We start from the raw sequence: 15,130 nt of genomic DNA, 5'->3' as shown, positions 1-15,130 counted from the left end.
TCCACGCCAATCTAGGAGAGACAACCTTATACTATATCTGTGACATGACTGAAACTCTCACTAGAACCCTAGAGAAAACCTCGTAGAAACCTAAAGGATTATTTTTAATCCATTCTTTGTTAATAATTTACTATAACGTGAATTCAAAAAATTAAAGACAAATTGTTTCAGCAAAACAATTACATACACTCATTAATATGTAACCTCGTGAAATAAAAGTGTAACTATTTTCTTCAATGTTAGGTTCCGTTTGTTTCTTTTTTTCTAACCCAGAATTTATTAACTCCATCAATATAGACTTCCGTGGAATCAAATAGTGAAGAAACGACGAGAAATTAACACTAAAAGTTGTAATGCATTTATTTACTAGATTTAACAAGTAAAACAAAAGAAAAAAAAAACTAATTCTATTAAGAATTCAACGAGATACAAATGTTGAGTGTTGAGTATTGTCATCAATTTATTTCCAAAATTTGTAACTTCACCCTAAAAGCTGAAGAAAACAGTTTCTGATTAATTCAAATTCTAAGATTAGGGTTTTTTTTTTGTTTAAGAATTATAAAATTTTTCTTTAAAAAACCAGTTTAGATTATTTGTTTATCTGATAACTCTTGTAAACTTTGCATGTCATCTTGGCTTGTATTCTCTTTATATATATTGATACAGACCTTATGAATGAAACCATTCCTTGAGCCTTACTCATAATTTTCTTTACAGTTATAATAGTCAGGAAGGTTTTTCATTGTGAATATTGTACGGCTAAACTCGATGATAAAATCACAAAAAAATATTAATCTCATTAATTTCTCTATTATTATGCAAATAATGTTATTTAACTTGATGTTTTCGCAATGTTAGTTTATTTAAATTAAATTTTAAACTATACAATATGTCCCAAATTTACACAATTTTTGAACTAAAGATCTTAATGCAATCTAAAAAAATTAGGTAGCCCTAAAATTTACTTACTACTATTTAGGCATTCCAAACTGTAGTTTGGCTAGAGGGCAAGTAGTAGTGAGTATGCTATTTTGGACAAATGATAATAAGATTAAGTAATTTAGTGAGATGACATGTTGCATTATTAATCAACAAATAGAGCAAAAACGAAACTATGAGTAGGATAGTTGGAAAAATGTAAACTACTTTGACACCAATACGTGAATGTCAATCGAAAGGGATTGAAGGCAGTTGAGTAGGATAACGGCTATGATTTTTATGATTTGAGTTTTCTATATTTTATTTTTAATTTTTTCTTGCAAGGCTAGTCTTGGCTGGAGTATGAACATTCAATTGATAGGTTCAATTGTGTTTAACAGGAAAGAAAAAGGGTCCCTATGTCTTGCCTCAAAATCCATATAGAAACAAATGATTGTAAGGTAGGGATGTAAATTTTACCGAACTTGATAAGAAATCTTACTTTTTATCTTAAGGGGTATGGGATGGAATGTGTATTAAATTTTGGGATAGGGATAAGGATGGAGATTAGCATGATTTTAAATTTTTTATTAGGTATGGGTACGAAGATGGGTAATATAGCTCCCCACCCCGTAACCGTTCTTATATATTTATATATGTTTAATAATTAATCTTTTATTTAATAATATAAGTTTTATTATAGATTAATTAGAACTAATATATTTATATTTAAAAATATATATTTATAAAAAAACTTACATAAATGTGCAAGTTAAAAATAAAAAAGTTTTAAAAAATATTTTTTATTTTTTATTTTTTAAAATGTTACAAATACGAAAATTATCCATACTCATTAAATACTTACGGAGATAGGGATGGGGATGAATTTGAAATATCTGTTGAGTATGGGTACGAAAATGAGTATAATATAAAAAAAATCACATATGAGGATAAAAAATGCTCTACTTGTCCCGTACTCTATCTTTTGATATCCTTATAAAGAAAGTAAATCAATCACATGATTGATTAAAGTCTCAAAAGATTCTTGTATTTGTATACAAAAAACTTACCCCCTAAAAACTTTTGTGTCCTGAACTTATATTTTATTTTGTTTTCATTCTGAATTAACTTGTTTTATGCAATTTAATGTTCTTCGTGTTCAAGTCTAACTCTTTATCAATCATAATCATCATTCCAAATTAATTGAAAAAACTAATTTCATTAATCACCTAAGATAAGGAAATCAAAGAACATTTTCAACAAAGGAAACAATTCTTGCTAAAAGGAGATACTTGCTATTGCAAATTGAAAACCTTACCAGATGAATTTTGTTCTAGACATAGCAAGCAACTATAAGCTACACTACTTCCATATGTTAGTATGCAATAACTGGATAGAGCTTTCATCTTCATTATAGAGATTTTATGCTTTTGGATGTCACATGGTAAATCTAACAAATGAACAAAAAGAGTTTAATTTACAACAAATTCACTTGAAATCTTATAGTACATGCTTATAGCAACAAGTAGTCTATTGTAAACACCTCAACTATTCACTCTTTAGTGCATTAATTTCAATAGAATCTCATCATAAAATAATAACAAAGAAGCATTACCTTGTAAACCTTCCTAGCACCTTTAAAGGTCACCTTCCCTTTTCCAAGTTGATAATTTTTAAACTTTGTTGTGATCTATATATCATTGGATTGGTGATGTAATGGTTGGTTCCTATCATATAATGCTTGCTTCAATTTATTGGACAAAGGGTACTAAGATATCTAGCAATTTACTTCTTAAATACTTGAAACATTGTAACTATTCAAAATAGATGAATAATAAAAACCCCAACACCTATGTTGTTTGCAGCATGTATTTTGTTTCCAGTGTGTGAAATGTTTATATTCAATTATGTTTCAAAAAATAAATTGCAAATAAATGTCATCTGACTCAACCCTATTGACTTATAATTGTTGAAGCATGGCAATAGCTTACAAAAACCTTTGGTTGCCAAAAAATAGTTGAAAACTAAGAATAATCGATTTATATCAACATAAAATTTCAGTGATTAAATTGGGAATGTCCATATGTGGTGAAAAAAACTTTTTCATGGTGCATTAATTCTAACAGAGATGAATGGTGGTAATTTACCAAACTACTAAATTCAAATGCTGTGAAAAATATTTTGTTTGAAAGAAAAAAATAAAGAAGAAAAGAAAAAGGAAGACTTAAATTAAAAACTCAAAAATGGCAGTTTGAGTCAAAATAAGATATCTAAGTTGAAAACCTAAAAGAGTGGTTTGGATATAAGAATGGAACAACATCAACCAGAGATCTCATAAAACAGAGGCAAAGTTTGGTTTCAAAATAATCAAGATTATTGATAAATAAGTTTTTGAGAAATAATTTTGGTTAGTTTGTTCAAAATTGTTTGAATGCTCGTTACTTGGATTTTTATACCCTATTCAAATATTAAGATTGGTCATTTTTTTCTTAGCAAATTTGCTTCTTCCAATAATAAATATCATTTTCTTAGTTTATCTTACTTGATTCTTTCATTTTGATAGAAATGATGTGTGATTGCATTGTGTTTATTGTGACATTAGAATAATGATGAATAAATAAATGAAATAAATTCATAAAAGATCTCTGCTTTGAAAAGAAGTTTGAGAATAGGAAAAGTTAATAGGGAATGATGAGAAAAACATGTAAGGATGTTGATCCTTAATGGTTGATAATAAAACACTTGGGATTTAGATAATGAAATTAATAGAAGTTGTGAAATTGATCAATTGATAAAATTGTTAAAGCTTGAAAGAAATAAGTGTTGAGAAACTGAAGAAGACGAGAATATATGGAAAGATCTTTGAAAACCTTTTTGTCTAATCATAATTAAGGAGATATAATATTGGTTTTATTTCATTACATGCCCTACATCATATTCATTACATTCATTGCATGTTTCGAAAATAAAAATGAAAAAGTAGATTTTGAATTTTGAAATTGAGATAGGAGTTAAGATTTTTTGAAAGTAGGAATTTTCATTACATTGCATACACTCAAAAAATAAAAATGAAAAGTTAGATTTTTGAAGTTGGAATGAGTTGACAAATTCTAATAGGAGAATTTTGAACATTTGTTGAAGATAGTTTTTAAAGATGAGATTGCAAGAAAAGTTGTCAAATTGAAAGTAATCTTTTCAAAGATAAGATTTAGTTTTAATTTTTAAAGTTTAGCACTTTTGTTGGAGAAGAGCTTTTCGATTTTAAATTTTTAAAATTTCAATACCTCTATTAGGCAAGAGCTTTTCGAATGCCTTTATTGGGGAGTAGCTTTTCAATTTTGAATTTTTAAACTTTCAACTCCTTTGTTGAGAAAAAACTTTTTTGTTTTAAATTTTTAAAGTTTCAATACCTCTGTTGAAGACGAGCCTTTAAAATTTTTCTTAAAGATATTTCTTGACCTTAATAATATGTATGTCTTATGTATTTGTACAATTTTTGTTTCTCCAAAAATGTGAAAAGAAGAACAATTATAGACATTTTATTTTGTTTGAGGATTTTTTTATATTAATAGGCCTTGAATTTCATTTCGATAATTGGGTTTTAAAATAGTTCAATTGGGCTTATATTGGGCTTTGATTATGAAATTGGACTTTTAAACCCAAACAAAAAGGCTAAAAAGTTTTATGCATCCTTTTTCTTTTTCTTTTATATTTTTGTTTATTTCTTTAATTTATTTTTATTTGTTAGTCAAAGTAAATAAAAAATAAAAAAGGGAAAAACCAAAATTAAAATATGAATTTTTTTAAAAAAATTTTGATTTTATTTAGATTTGAAATTAAAATGTGAATTATTGAGCATCAATTCACTAAAATGGAAAAGAACTTTTGCAAGTGTTAAAACTAGATCTTGATAGATTTAGTTGACATTAATTTTTTTTCAAATTGAATTGGGACTTTGATCCTTATATAAAGAGCTTGATATTAAGCTTAAGAATACACAAAATAGCAAATAGCAACAATCAATCGATAGGAGTTAAAAACAAACATTGAGCAATTAAAGAGACATATTTTTGGGTTTTGAAATTTTGTTCAAATTTTTTGAGCTTTGGCTTTGATTTGAAATTTAAAATTTAGTTTTTAAGGTAGAAGGTTGTTTGGATTGGTTTTGATTTGTTTGGATTAAAATTCAAGCTATATTCTTGGAATTTTGTTTTAAATTTTTTTGAGGTTTTTTGGAAATCTTTGGACCTTTTAAACAATTTTGGGATTTTGTAGATATTTCTAGGTATGATTTTAATTTTTTTTTGGCATGAAGCATAATAATCAGAAGAATTCACGATAAATGGTTTCTATATTTCATGGTAATTTTTGGGGTTGTTTGAATTTTTTAATAAACATTGAATTTTTCAATGATCGGTTTGTAAGAATAATGCCAGAATTTAAGTTTTCTTTCATGTTTTTTATATTGGATCTTAAGTTTTAGGAAGAAAAAGAGAGAGAAAAAAAAGAGAAAACAAAAGAAAAAAAACTTGAAAAACAAAAAAAAAAGGTTTATACTTTTATAATTGAAGCCAAATGATAGCATTTTAGTGGGGAGGATCCACACTTTATCTTATAATGATTCGTGTGTTATCCTATTTTCTGATTTGACCCAATTGTATGTTTTTATTTTATTTTTTATTTTTTTATTTTTAATTCTATTTTTATTTTTAATTCTTTTCTCTTTTAAATCTATTTTCTTCTTAATTTTGATTTTGATTTAATAGGAAAATAATAATGAAATAAGAAAAAAAAGAAATTTTGATGTAAGTTTTGATAGTGTGAATTTTAAATTTGTAACATATTTTGTATAATTATTTTGTATGATTATTGTTTGATATTTGAAATAAAATAATTTATTTTTTATAAAATATTTAATAAATTTAACGATAGGAAATGACATTTTTTAAAAATACTTTTAAAGTAAAGAAACCTTTTAAAAAAAATTTTTAATATTAAAATATTGAAATTAATGAAAATAAGGATAAAACTCATTTTTAATTAAGGCTTAGACAAAATAACATAAGATTAATGTAATAACAATTTATGGATGATTTGGGCTACTAAAATTTTTTTTACACGTAATTAACTCTCGAATCTAATTCTGAAAATGTAAATAAGAATTTGTTCTTTTTAGATTCTTAATCAAATTAAAATAACCTTAAAAAAATAAATTTATTTAAATAATTAATCATATTTAAATAAAAAATATTGATAATAATTTTATTATTTTTTGTGTCTTAGGACTTGGATATTATAATAATTGCATGAATCAATGAAACTAAATTAAGATTCTTAGATCACTTATTTTAATATTTAAAAAACAAATAAAATTATAATAATCACATTTAATAAGGAAATATATATTATATAAAAATATTGATAGGCGGTTAATTAACCAGTACCAAGATCTTTTTTTGTTTTTTTATATGGAATCAAACTCACAAACAGAAGTTAAAAAAAAAAAAAAAAAACACACCCACAAACAGAAGCCCCTATGCTTTGACTGTTGGGTGAAGTTTATATTGAAGAGAATATGAAATTTTTTAGGACAACGTACAATGCCTTAGCCTTAGAGGGATTAAAAACTTCGAGCCCATGGCAACCTCCTTCAACAATACGACATACCACTTCAATTTCCTTCTTCTGCATCATCTTCACCAACTCAATTTGACGGTCTATCAATTGATCCCCATCGCACCCCGAAACAAATACCCTCCATCCTACCCGTTTGATCTTCTCCAAAGCGGTAGAGCCATTGCCTACCGTCGGATTGCAATACTCATGGTCACGGTCATTGCCAATAGGCAAGGACAACTCCCACATTAAGTCACTTACACATGGAGGAAACAAGGGATCCTCGATTGATCTTAACTCTGATCCAGTCCTTTCGACCCCACCAAAGAAAGGTTGGTGCAATATTAGTCCTTTGATCTTCAATGGCAGAAGATTGTCAGCTTGTTCGGCTGCACGCAGTCCTAAATGATATGCAATGTTACCCCCTGCGCTACCACCCATCAGGAAGATCTTGGAGTAATCAGCATAATTTTCCAACCAATTTTCATGACTGGTTTTGATCCAGGACAAGGCTTCCATGGCATCATCATATGCCGCTGGCAACCGATGCTCGGGAGCCAGGCGGTAGCTGGCTGATACAATGATAACAGAGAGTTCAGTAGCCATGTTGGAACAAAATTCATGACTCATGGTTTCATCTGGACTGAGAAGAATGAACCCTCCACCATGGAGGTAGACAAAAACTGGCAGCTTTTCAGCAGATGTGGACATGTCAAGTGCTTGCTTGGGTAAGAAAATTCTAGCCCAAGTATTGTTTGATTTGTTGATTGAGATGTCCTTGGTGAGAACTGCTGTCTTCGAGTCACTGGAAAATTCTGGTTGGGCTGAAGTTGTTCCAGAATTGTTGAAGCGAGTCAACGTGCCATCGGGATTAAGGGTGATCTGAAGGTGTTTGTATGGATCAGAAATGGAACTCAAAGGAATAGCATCAGCCATAATTTTCAGAATCCGATGGGAGAATGAAGCATTCAACTTAGAGTTGGCATTAGGCACCCCTTTTTGATTCCCCGTTAGGTTGTTTTATGGATACTCTAAAAAGCAATTGTAGGTGAGTGACATTGCGTGGCTTACAATTTTGCTAGAAAAGAAAAGGGAGATTGTGATTTGTAAACGATTAAATAAACGCTAAATTCTCCACCTACCTTTGTTCACGATATATGTTTGACCTGTTAATTTAAAATAAAATAAAATAATAATATGATAAAAAATAATATAAAAATATATATATTTAATATGAATTAAAATTTTAATAAAATTTATATATAAATTTAAAAAATAAAAAATATATTTCATATTTATATATTAACAAAAATTATGTCATACAACTTTTATATAAAATATAATATAAATATATAAATTATTAATATTTTATATGATACAAAATCTTGATTGACCAAATATATATAATATAAAAAAATTATTTGATACGAAAACCGCATTGCCTTCGTGGCCAATGTGATATGAATTAAAAAGAAATATGAGTAAATGCAAAATTATACTGTTTTCGTCACTTTTTTTTATATCCTATAATTAAATCTTTTTTATTTTTTTATTTTTTCTTTTTATATTTGAATTTTATTTTTTATTTTTGATAATAAAAATTATGATACATCAATATTATAAAAACTAAATTGATAATATTAACTATATAAAAATAAATTTTTTAAACATATATGAAAGTAAAAAAAAAAATGATATGAAAGGAGTATAATGTATGATAATTCAACATTAATTTTCACTCATAAATATGATATTTTGCTATGGGCCGACAGGGTGGGCCGGAAGGCCCTGATCAAGCGTGACATATATTACGTACATAATATATATTAATTACTTATTTCTTTCTAAAATATTAGTCATTTTTTCTTTAAAAAATTACAAATGCATAATTTAAAAATTATTTTCCAAAACCCTTTTTAAATTTTATAATAATTAAAAGGACACGTGATAATATTCTAATAAAGTTGTGAAATTTTAAAAAAAAAGTTATTTCGAAGTAAACAATAATCCATAATTATTAAATAAATATATGATAGAATTATTATCCAAAGTTAGAGTTTTTTTAACTACGGATTTTAAAAAGTTAATATTTATTCATGTAAAAAAATTTTAAATTAATTATTTAATTATTAACTAAACATATGACAATTATATATATATATATATATATAAATTTCTATCTATTAAATTAAAAACCACTTCGTTGATGTATAAAATAATAATTTCATATGATAAGTATATACTTATGAACCCTTTTTATATAAAATAATAATCCAAATTCTAATTATTTTTAAAATTATTCATAAACCAAACTCGAATTGAATCTCCCAAACATTTTTCTCTCGTTCATTTACACCTTATTTTATTATTAAAATAATAAAATATTATTTTATAAAAAAATTATTTCATTCATTATCAGTAAAATTTTTAAGTTTTATAAAAGAAATTATTAGAGTGATACATATCCTTAGAATATATTTATTATGGGTGAAAAAATAAAAATACTAAAAATCAATTTGAAATCATAGTGTTTTGATTGGATTTAATCGATTTTTTTGTTATTTGATTTGGATTAAGTTATGATATTATATGTATATTAAGTTTCGATCAAATTTTATATCAAAAGATAAAAAATCAAAAATTTCAAATCAAATCGAATTATATATTTTTATTAGTTTTTATTATTTTTTAAATTTTTGTAAAATAAAAATAGTAATTTTATATCAAAATATATTAAAATATATTAAAATTTTATATTTAAAAATAAAAAAATGAATTTCAAAAACTAATAAACCGAACAGGTAAATTTTGATTTGTTTTTTATCGATTTCGTTCAAATTAGATTGTATGAAACATTACTTCGAATTCAAATTGAATTTTTAAAATTCATAAAATATATAATATCTAAAAAAAATTGAATTAAATTCGATATGATCTGAATTATTATGATCCTTAATATTTATAAAATTAAAAAATTCATTAAAAAAATGTGTATCAATTTTTTAATCTCGTTTGTATAATTAAAAATTTATACTAAAAATATATGAAATATTAATTCTTTATTTATTATTTTTAAATGTAATTTGAAATTAAAAATAAAAATATATTATATATAACCAAATTGTTTGAGTATTAACAAATGAGAAATTATTTGATATACATTAAAATTTTTTTAATTTCACAAACGAAATTAAAAAACTAATATACAAAGAAGAATTTATCTTATGAAAAGATATTTATGGACACCCTTCAAATATTGAAAATTAATAAAATTTATAAGAAATTTTTTTTGTAAAACCATTCAAAATTTTTCATAACAACTCTAAAGATTTAAAAATAAAAAAAAATAAAAAAATATTATTTTTATCAATAAAATTAATAAATTCATCAAAAATTATATATATTATAAGTGAATATCTTTAAAAAAAATTAAATTCATTACTACTTACATATATCTTAATTTTTTAATTTTTTAATATATCTAAAAGATACGTACTATTTTTATTAGTCTGAAATTAAAAAATTCCTCTCTCAATTACTTACCGTTTTTCTAAACAATAATCCGTAAACACGTTTAGATGCCATAATAACCAAATTACACTCGCAACTGAACACAAAAACCCCACACGAGCTAGGGTTTCCAAAGCGTAGGCCTTTAAATACCGAACGAAGCCCTTCTAATTGTTAAGGGAACTCTCCTTTACAAAGAAATCGTCGACAAACCGTAAAAGAAAGCGTCAATCCCAAGATGAGAGCCAAGGTAAATCCTTGAACATCTTCGATTAATCTTGCATATTGATGTTTTTTTTCTGTTTTCTTCTCCATTTGAAAATAATTTGTTTTTACTCTTTAATTTTTTACAATGTATTTCGTAGAATTTTAGCTATGGTTCATCGATTGGCAAGTCGGTTGTGTTTTGGTTGCCTTTATAGCTGACTAAGATGAAAATATCAGTATGGAAAATGAGTGAGATGAAATGTATTGAGGGTGATTAATTTGTTAGCCTAGAGCTGTGTTTTTTTTTCATTCAGTTAACTTTGGTTTTGGTGCTAGTTTGTGGTGGGGAGATTGAAATCTGCTTTACAATGCCAAGCTAAATTCCCTGAAGAAATTCTTCCCGTAAACATTAATCACAACTTCTTCTGGGGATTTGAATAAATCTTTGTTTAATTCGCTTGAACGGATGGGTTGTAATTAGGTTGATCGAGGGTATACGACTGTTGTTTTACTTGTCACACTTAACAGACTCAAATGAATTATACATTAAAGTTTGTATTGAGAGATAGGCTTGATATTTGGTCGACAAAAAAATAGAAATATTAAATATTAATATTTTATATATATATATATATATATATATTGTGATTGTGTCATCCTGTAAAAGAAAATTGACTGATCCTTTTTTCTTCTAGCTTTGTAAGTATCGGCAGATATTATCACAGAACTGATGCTACAAATCAATTAATCAAGTTCATTTTTCAAAAACATAATGAGAAAAAGTGATCGATTTGTTGTCATTTATATTTATATGAACAAAATATTATGATCAGTAAGAATTCAAGGGGTTGTTGATTACCCACATTAATTTCATGGTTATATGACCCAAAATGAAACATTAACGGTTTAGATTATTATGCTGTATGAGCCATTTGAAACAAAAGTCAACTATGTTACTTGTCTTTAATTGGGCATATTTTTTCTATTATGATTAATTTGATTTTTGTTCTTATGCTTTTCAGTGGAAGAAGAAACGCATGAGAAGGCTGAAGAGGAAGCGCCGAAAGATGAGGCAGAGATCAAAGTAGGTGCTTCCCTTGTCTTCACGATCATCCAGCATATGTTTGCATGAAGATCTGAAGATAGGAGGATGTGTTCTCGGGCAAACTTATCTTTTCTGTCTTCTAATTCTAATTTAAGTTTTAAGACTGTTTGAGATGTTGTCTAGTACTAGTGGATATTATGTTGGAATTTTATGGTTTGAGCTATGTAGACTGTTTATCTTTAACATGCTTCCTAAAAGTTTGAAATTGTAAACTCTATGGTCTTTGTCTAATATTAGATAATTGTTCATGCTACCATGGTCTACTATGTGAGATAGATTGTTGTCCCATATTCTTCACATTCAGGATAGATTTTATTTTAACTTGATCAACCTGCGATCAGTTCTCTCGGATTTCTTTGGCTTTGCTTATTCGATTTACAGGACTCCCATTTTTTATCATCTAGTCTCTTGCCCATGTTTGTGGTGGAAATTGTAACCAAAATGTGACTCGCCCCTGCTGTTAAAATTTGAAAATTGTGGTCGAGAGGGGTGTGGTTTGTTGGTAAATTGTTGGTAGACACTGATTTATGAGTATGAGAAAGGATTAGTTGACAAAAAAGTAGATTTAAAGATTGTGTGTTTGTGTTTGTTTCATGTAAATTATATATAAAATACGAAAATTATTGTTATAATTCGTGTTATGTGAAATACGAAATATATTTTTAAATTTTATTAAATTTATATATAATTTTTGTCAATTTTAAACAATGGCTTCATTTTTTTTTTTTATTGTATAAAATTATTAGCTTTACTAAAGCTGCCAAATGAGTCTTTTATTAAATGCCTTTTGCGAGGAACTAATTGATCATGTCATATCAACCATAATAATCAACTTGTACATAAAAAAGAAATGCTCTACAAGTGAACAGGATTTACAACAAAACATTAACCAGCTCAAGCAACTGAAAAACCCCAAAGTTTGAGTCCTTGTGCTTGAACTTGATTCATGCTCACTCCGGTTCCAAAATTTGGTTACAGTGACAATTTTCCATGGTTCATAACAAAAATCATGCTTTTGGAATCAATTTTGCAAAAGTCTATATTTTGGAATCTAAAAAGTCTATAGCAGAAAGGTTGTATTGCATAACAAGTCTTTCTACAGCATGTTGACTCACAACTTCTCTCATATGCAACTCCTTCAGTACTTGTGCTGCCAGCTCCATTTTTCCTTCATGAGCAATCCCCTCCACAAGAATAACGTAAGTTGTCTCATTAGGCATATAGCCTTTCTTGATCATCATCTCGAAAAGCTTCAAGGACAGATCAGTTCTCTGGGATTTGCAAAATCCTAATAAAAGTGCATTTATATTGTCAATATCAGGCCTATAGTTGCTTTCCTCCATTATTATGAAAATTTCCATTGCCACTTGCAGCATTCCCTTCATGCACAATCCTCTGATTAGCGAGGAATAGGTGTGAGAGTCAGGAGTGAATCCAGACTTAGTCATTTCATATAAAAGCTGAAATGCTGGATATGTGTTTCCTTTTCTGCATAAACTAGAAATTACACTCTTGTAGAAATCATGTGGTGAGGAACTTCGTTTGCTTCCCAAGCTTTGAAATATGGAGAATGCCTCTTGCACCATTCCCTGCTCACAAAGCACAGCAATAGCATTATACGTTCCTTCATTAGGTTCACAACGTCCATAGATCATCTGATCTAGACACTTAACCACAAGATCCACCTTCTCGTCTTGGCAAAGACGAGCAATTATCGGATTATAGCTTGTAGCTGTGACCTTGAAATGTCCTCTAATCATTTCATTGATAACATCCAGAGCATTTTCAGTCCTGCCATGGAGTGCAAGAGAACCAATCAATATGTTGTAAGTAACTACAGAAGGAGAACAATCCTCACCATTCATCTCTGCCAAAAGCTCATTTACTTCCTTCCACCGTCCCTCATAGCACAAATTCCTTAGCACTATGTTATAGCTCACAACATTTGGATTAAATCCTTTTGCAGGCAAATCCCTGAAGAACTCAATTGCCTCATCAGTCCTACCTTCCTTACACAACCCAGTCAACAAAACATTGTAACTAACCAAATTAGGCATCCCACCTCTGGCAATAATCTCATCCCAAAGCTTCATTGCCTCATTTACTCCTTTTTCCTTATAAGCAACTTCAAGCAAGGAAGAATAAGTGAATTCATTGGGAACTAGTCCTCTTTGTATTAACTTCTCCAACAGCTGCATACTTTGCTTCAAGTTTCCATGCACACAAAGCCCTTTAAGTAGAGAATTATAAATAATACTGTTAGTTGGATAGCCATGACCCTCCATCTTTTCCACCAACTGCATCGCATGTCCAACATTTCCTCTTTTACACAAATAATTCACCAAGAAATTATAAGAAGCTCCATCAGGTATAATACCAGAATCAACTATCATCTCCATCACTCGAAATGACTTTTTCATCTTATTAACCTTGCACAAATCATACATCAATTGTGTAGCTTGAGCTACATCAGGCTTCTGTCCCTTCCCCACCATATATTCCATGTGACAAAAAGCATTAGTTAGCCTGAGTTCCCTACTTTTAGTGTCATTCTTCCCTGTCTTCCAATTTGGTAAAGTAAAAACAGAGTCTTTAGCAGAAATTGTGTTCTGGGTAGTTGCTAAAACCCTGGTAAAACCATTGTTGAGTGAAAAAGAATGAAGGTTTGAGATTTGGTAAAAGAAACCAGATGGTTTCCTTGTTGTTTCAGGTGATGGGTTTGTCATAGAAGACATTGAGTTGAGTAAAGTTGCCATGAACCCAAGAAAAAAAAAAAAAAGAGAAGTATATAGAAATGTTGAAGAAAAGCCTAATTCGAACCTGGAGATTAACTGAAATAGTTTAGGCAGCAACCGTTAAGAGTGGCATCAAACAGGTCTGAAACACGAATTTTAACATCTGCAATCACTTCTCTTTATTATCAGGCTTTGGCTTCCTATATATGTTTTAAAAAAAAAAAAGTAAAAGCCTAATTCAGTTCCTTAATGGTTGATTACGAAAAAGAAAAAAGAAAGTGATGATTCTAATTTCTAGCAAATACTTTGAATGTCATTACACAAAATGAAGAGAGAAAGAAGGATGAACATACATATAATTTGGTTGAGTGGCCTTTGGATTGAAGATTGATGGCCTTTCTTCAAACAAGAGAGCTTTCTCGTAATTTTATTTTCGTTTGGTTGGGGGACGAGGGAGACTTTTTGCTCATGTCCTGCCCACTCGCTCTTTACCTGGTTATCCAACTGGTCACAAATTGATAGTACGCGCTGCTCACTAGTCTGCAGGCCACGCTCGTGGTTTGGTTTGCTCACGTAAGCTCATCTAAATTTATTTTATTTAAAAATAGCATTAAAATAAATTATTTTTATATTAATTATTTAAAAAAAATTTAAATATATTTTAAAATTAAATTTAAATAAAATAATTATTTTATAATAAAATATTTTCACCGAACCAATCGAATTATGCCTTGAGCAACTTGGTTCATGAACATGTTTAATTACAACTTTTTTTTTTTTAATTTTTAAGAGAGACATGCATTTTGGATAGAGTTAATCATGGTTATAATTTATAATACTTGAATTCAATTACTCAAGCTTTTTTATTGCAAAATAAAAATTGAACTAATCCATTAAACTAAACTAATCGGTGTTAAAATTACTTTCTGATTAAGCAACTTGATATATTTATAAAAATAAGAAAAAAAATTCCATAAAAATTAATTTGAAAATTATAGTAATATCTGTTAATAAGATACATAATTGTATTTTTCTAATT

At 27.9% G+C, this 15,130-nt stretch overlaps 1 protein-coding gene, 1 long non-coding RNA gene and 1 pseudogene across 4 annotated transcripts; 1 reads left to right on the top strand and 2 right to left on the bottom strand.

The window, feature by feature from the left end:
* Positions 1-6,304: 6,304 nt before the first annotated feature.
* On the bottom strand, positions 6,305-7,671 carry LOC111300228 (carboxylesterase 20 pseudogene; annotated as a pseudogene). Its single transcript, XR_016329484.1, has one exon. The product of XR_016329484.1 is annotated as a carboxylesterase 20 pseudogene (transcript).
* A 2,345-nt stretch (positions 7,672-10,016) lies between these two features.
* LOC111300227 (uncharacterized) lies at positions 10,017-11,609 on the top strand. Its single transcript, XR_002691415.2, has 2 exons — positions 10,017-10,294; positions 11,274-11,609. It is a non-coding gene; the product is annotated as an uncharacterized LOC111300227 (long non-coding RNA).
* A 584-nt stretch (positions 11,610-12,193) lies between these two features.
* Positions 12,194-14,591, bottom strand: LOC111298901 (uncharacterized). 2 transcript variants are annotated; one of them, XM_089746938.1, is made up of 3 exons: positions 14,445-14,590; positions 14,177-14,291; positions 12,194-13,984 (listed from the first exon to the last, which is right to left on the bottom strand). In XM_089746938.1, exon 3 carries the CDS (start codon positions 13,858-13,860, stop codon positions 12,394-12,396), a length of 1,467 nt encoding a protein of 488 aa, XP_089603064.1. In that variant the 5' UTR covers positions 13,861-13,984; positions 14,177-14,291; positions 14,445-14,590; the 3' UTR covers positions 12,194-12,393. The 2 variants fall into 2 exon arrangements, with proteins under 2 accessions (XP_089603064.1, XP_022749383.1); XM_022893648.2 differs by having other exon boundaries at positions 12,194-14,291; positions 14,445-14,591.
* Positions 14,592-15,130: the final 539 nt, after the last annotated feature.

Source organism: Durio zibethinus, chromosome 18 (genome assembly GCF_047325235.1).
Source record: "Durio zibethinus cultivar Kanyao isolate XHJ-2024 chromosome 18, ASM4732523v1, whole genome shotgun sequence".
Taxonomy (NCBI): Eukaryota; Viridiplantae; Streptophyta; class Magnoliopsida; order Malvales; family Malvaceae; genus Durio; species Durio zibethinus.
Note: the sequence above shows the minus strand (reverse complement) of the source record. Positions and strands in the feature narration are given on the sequence as shown.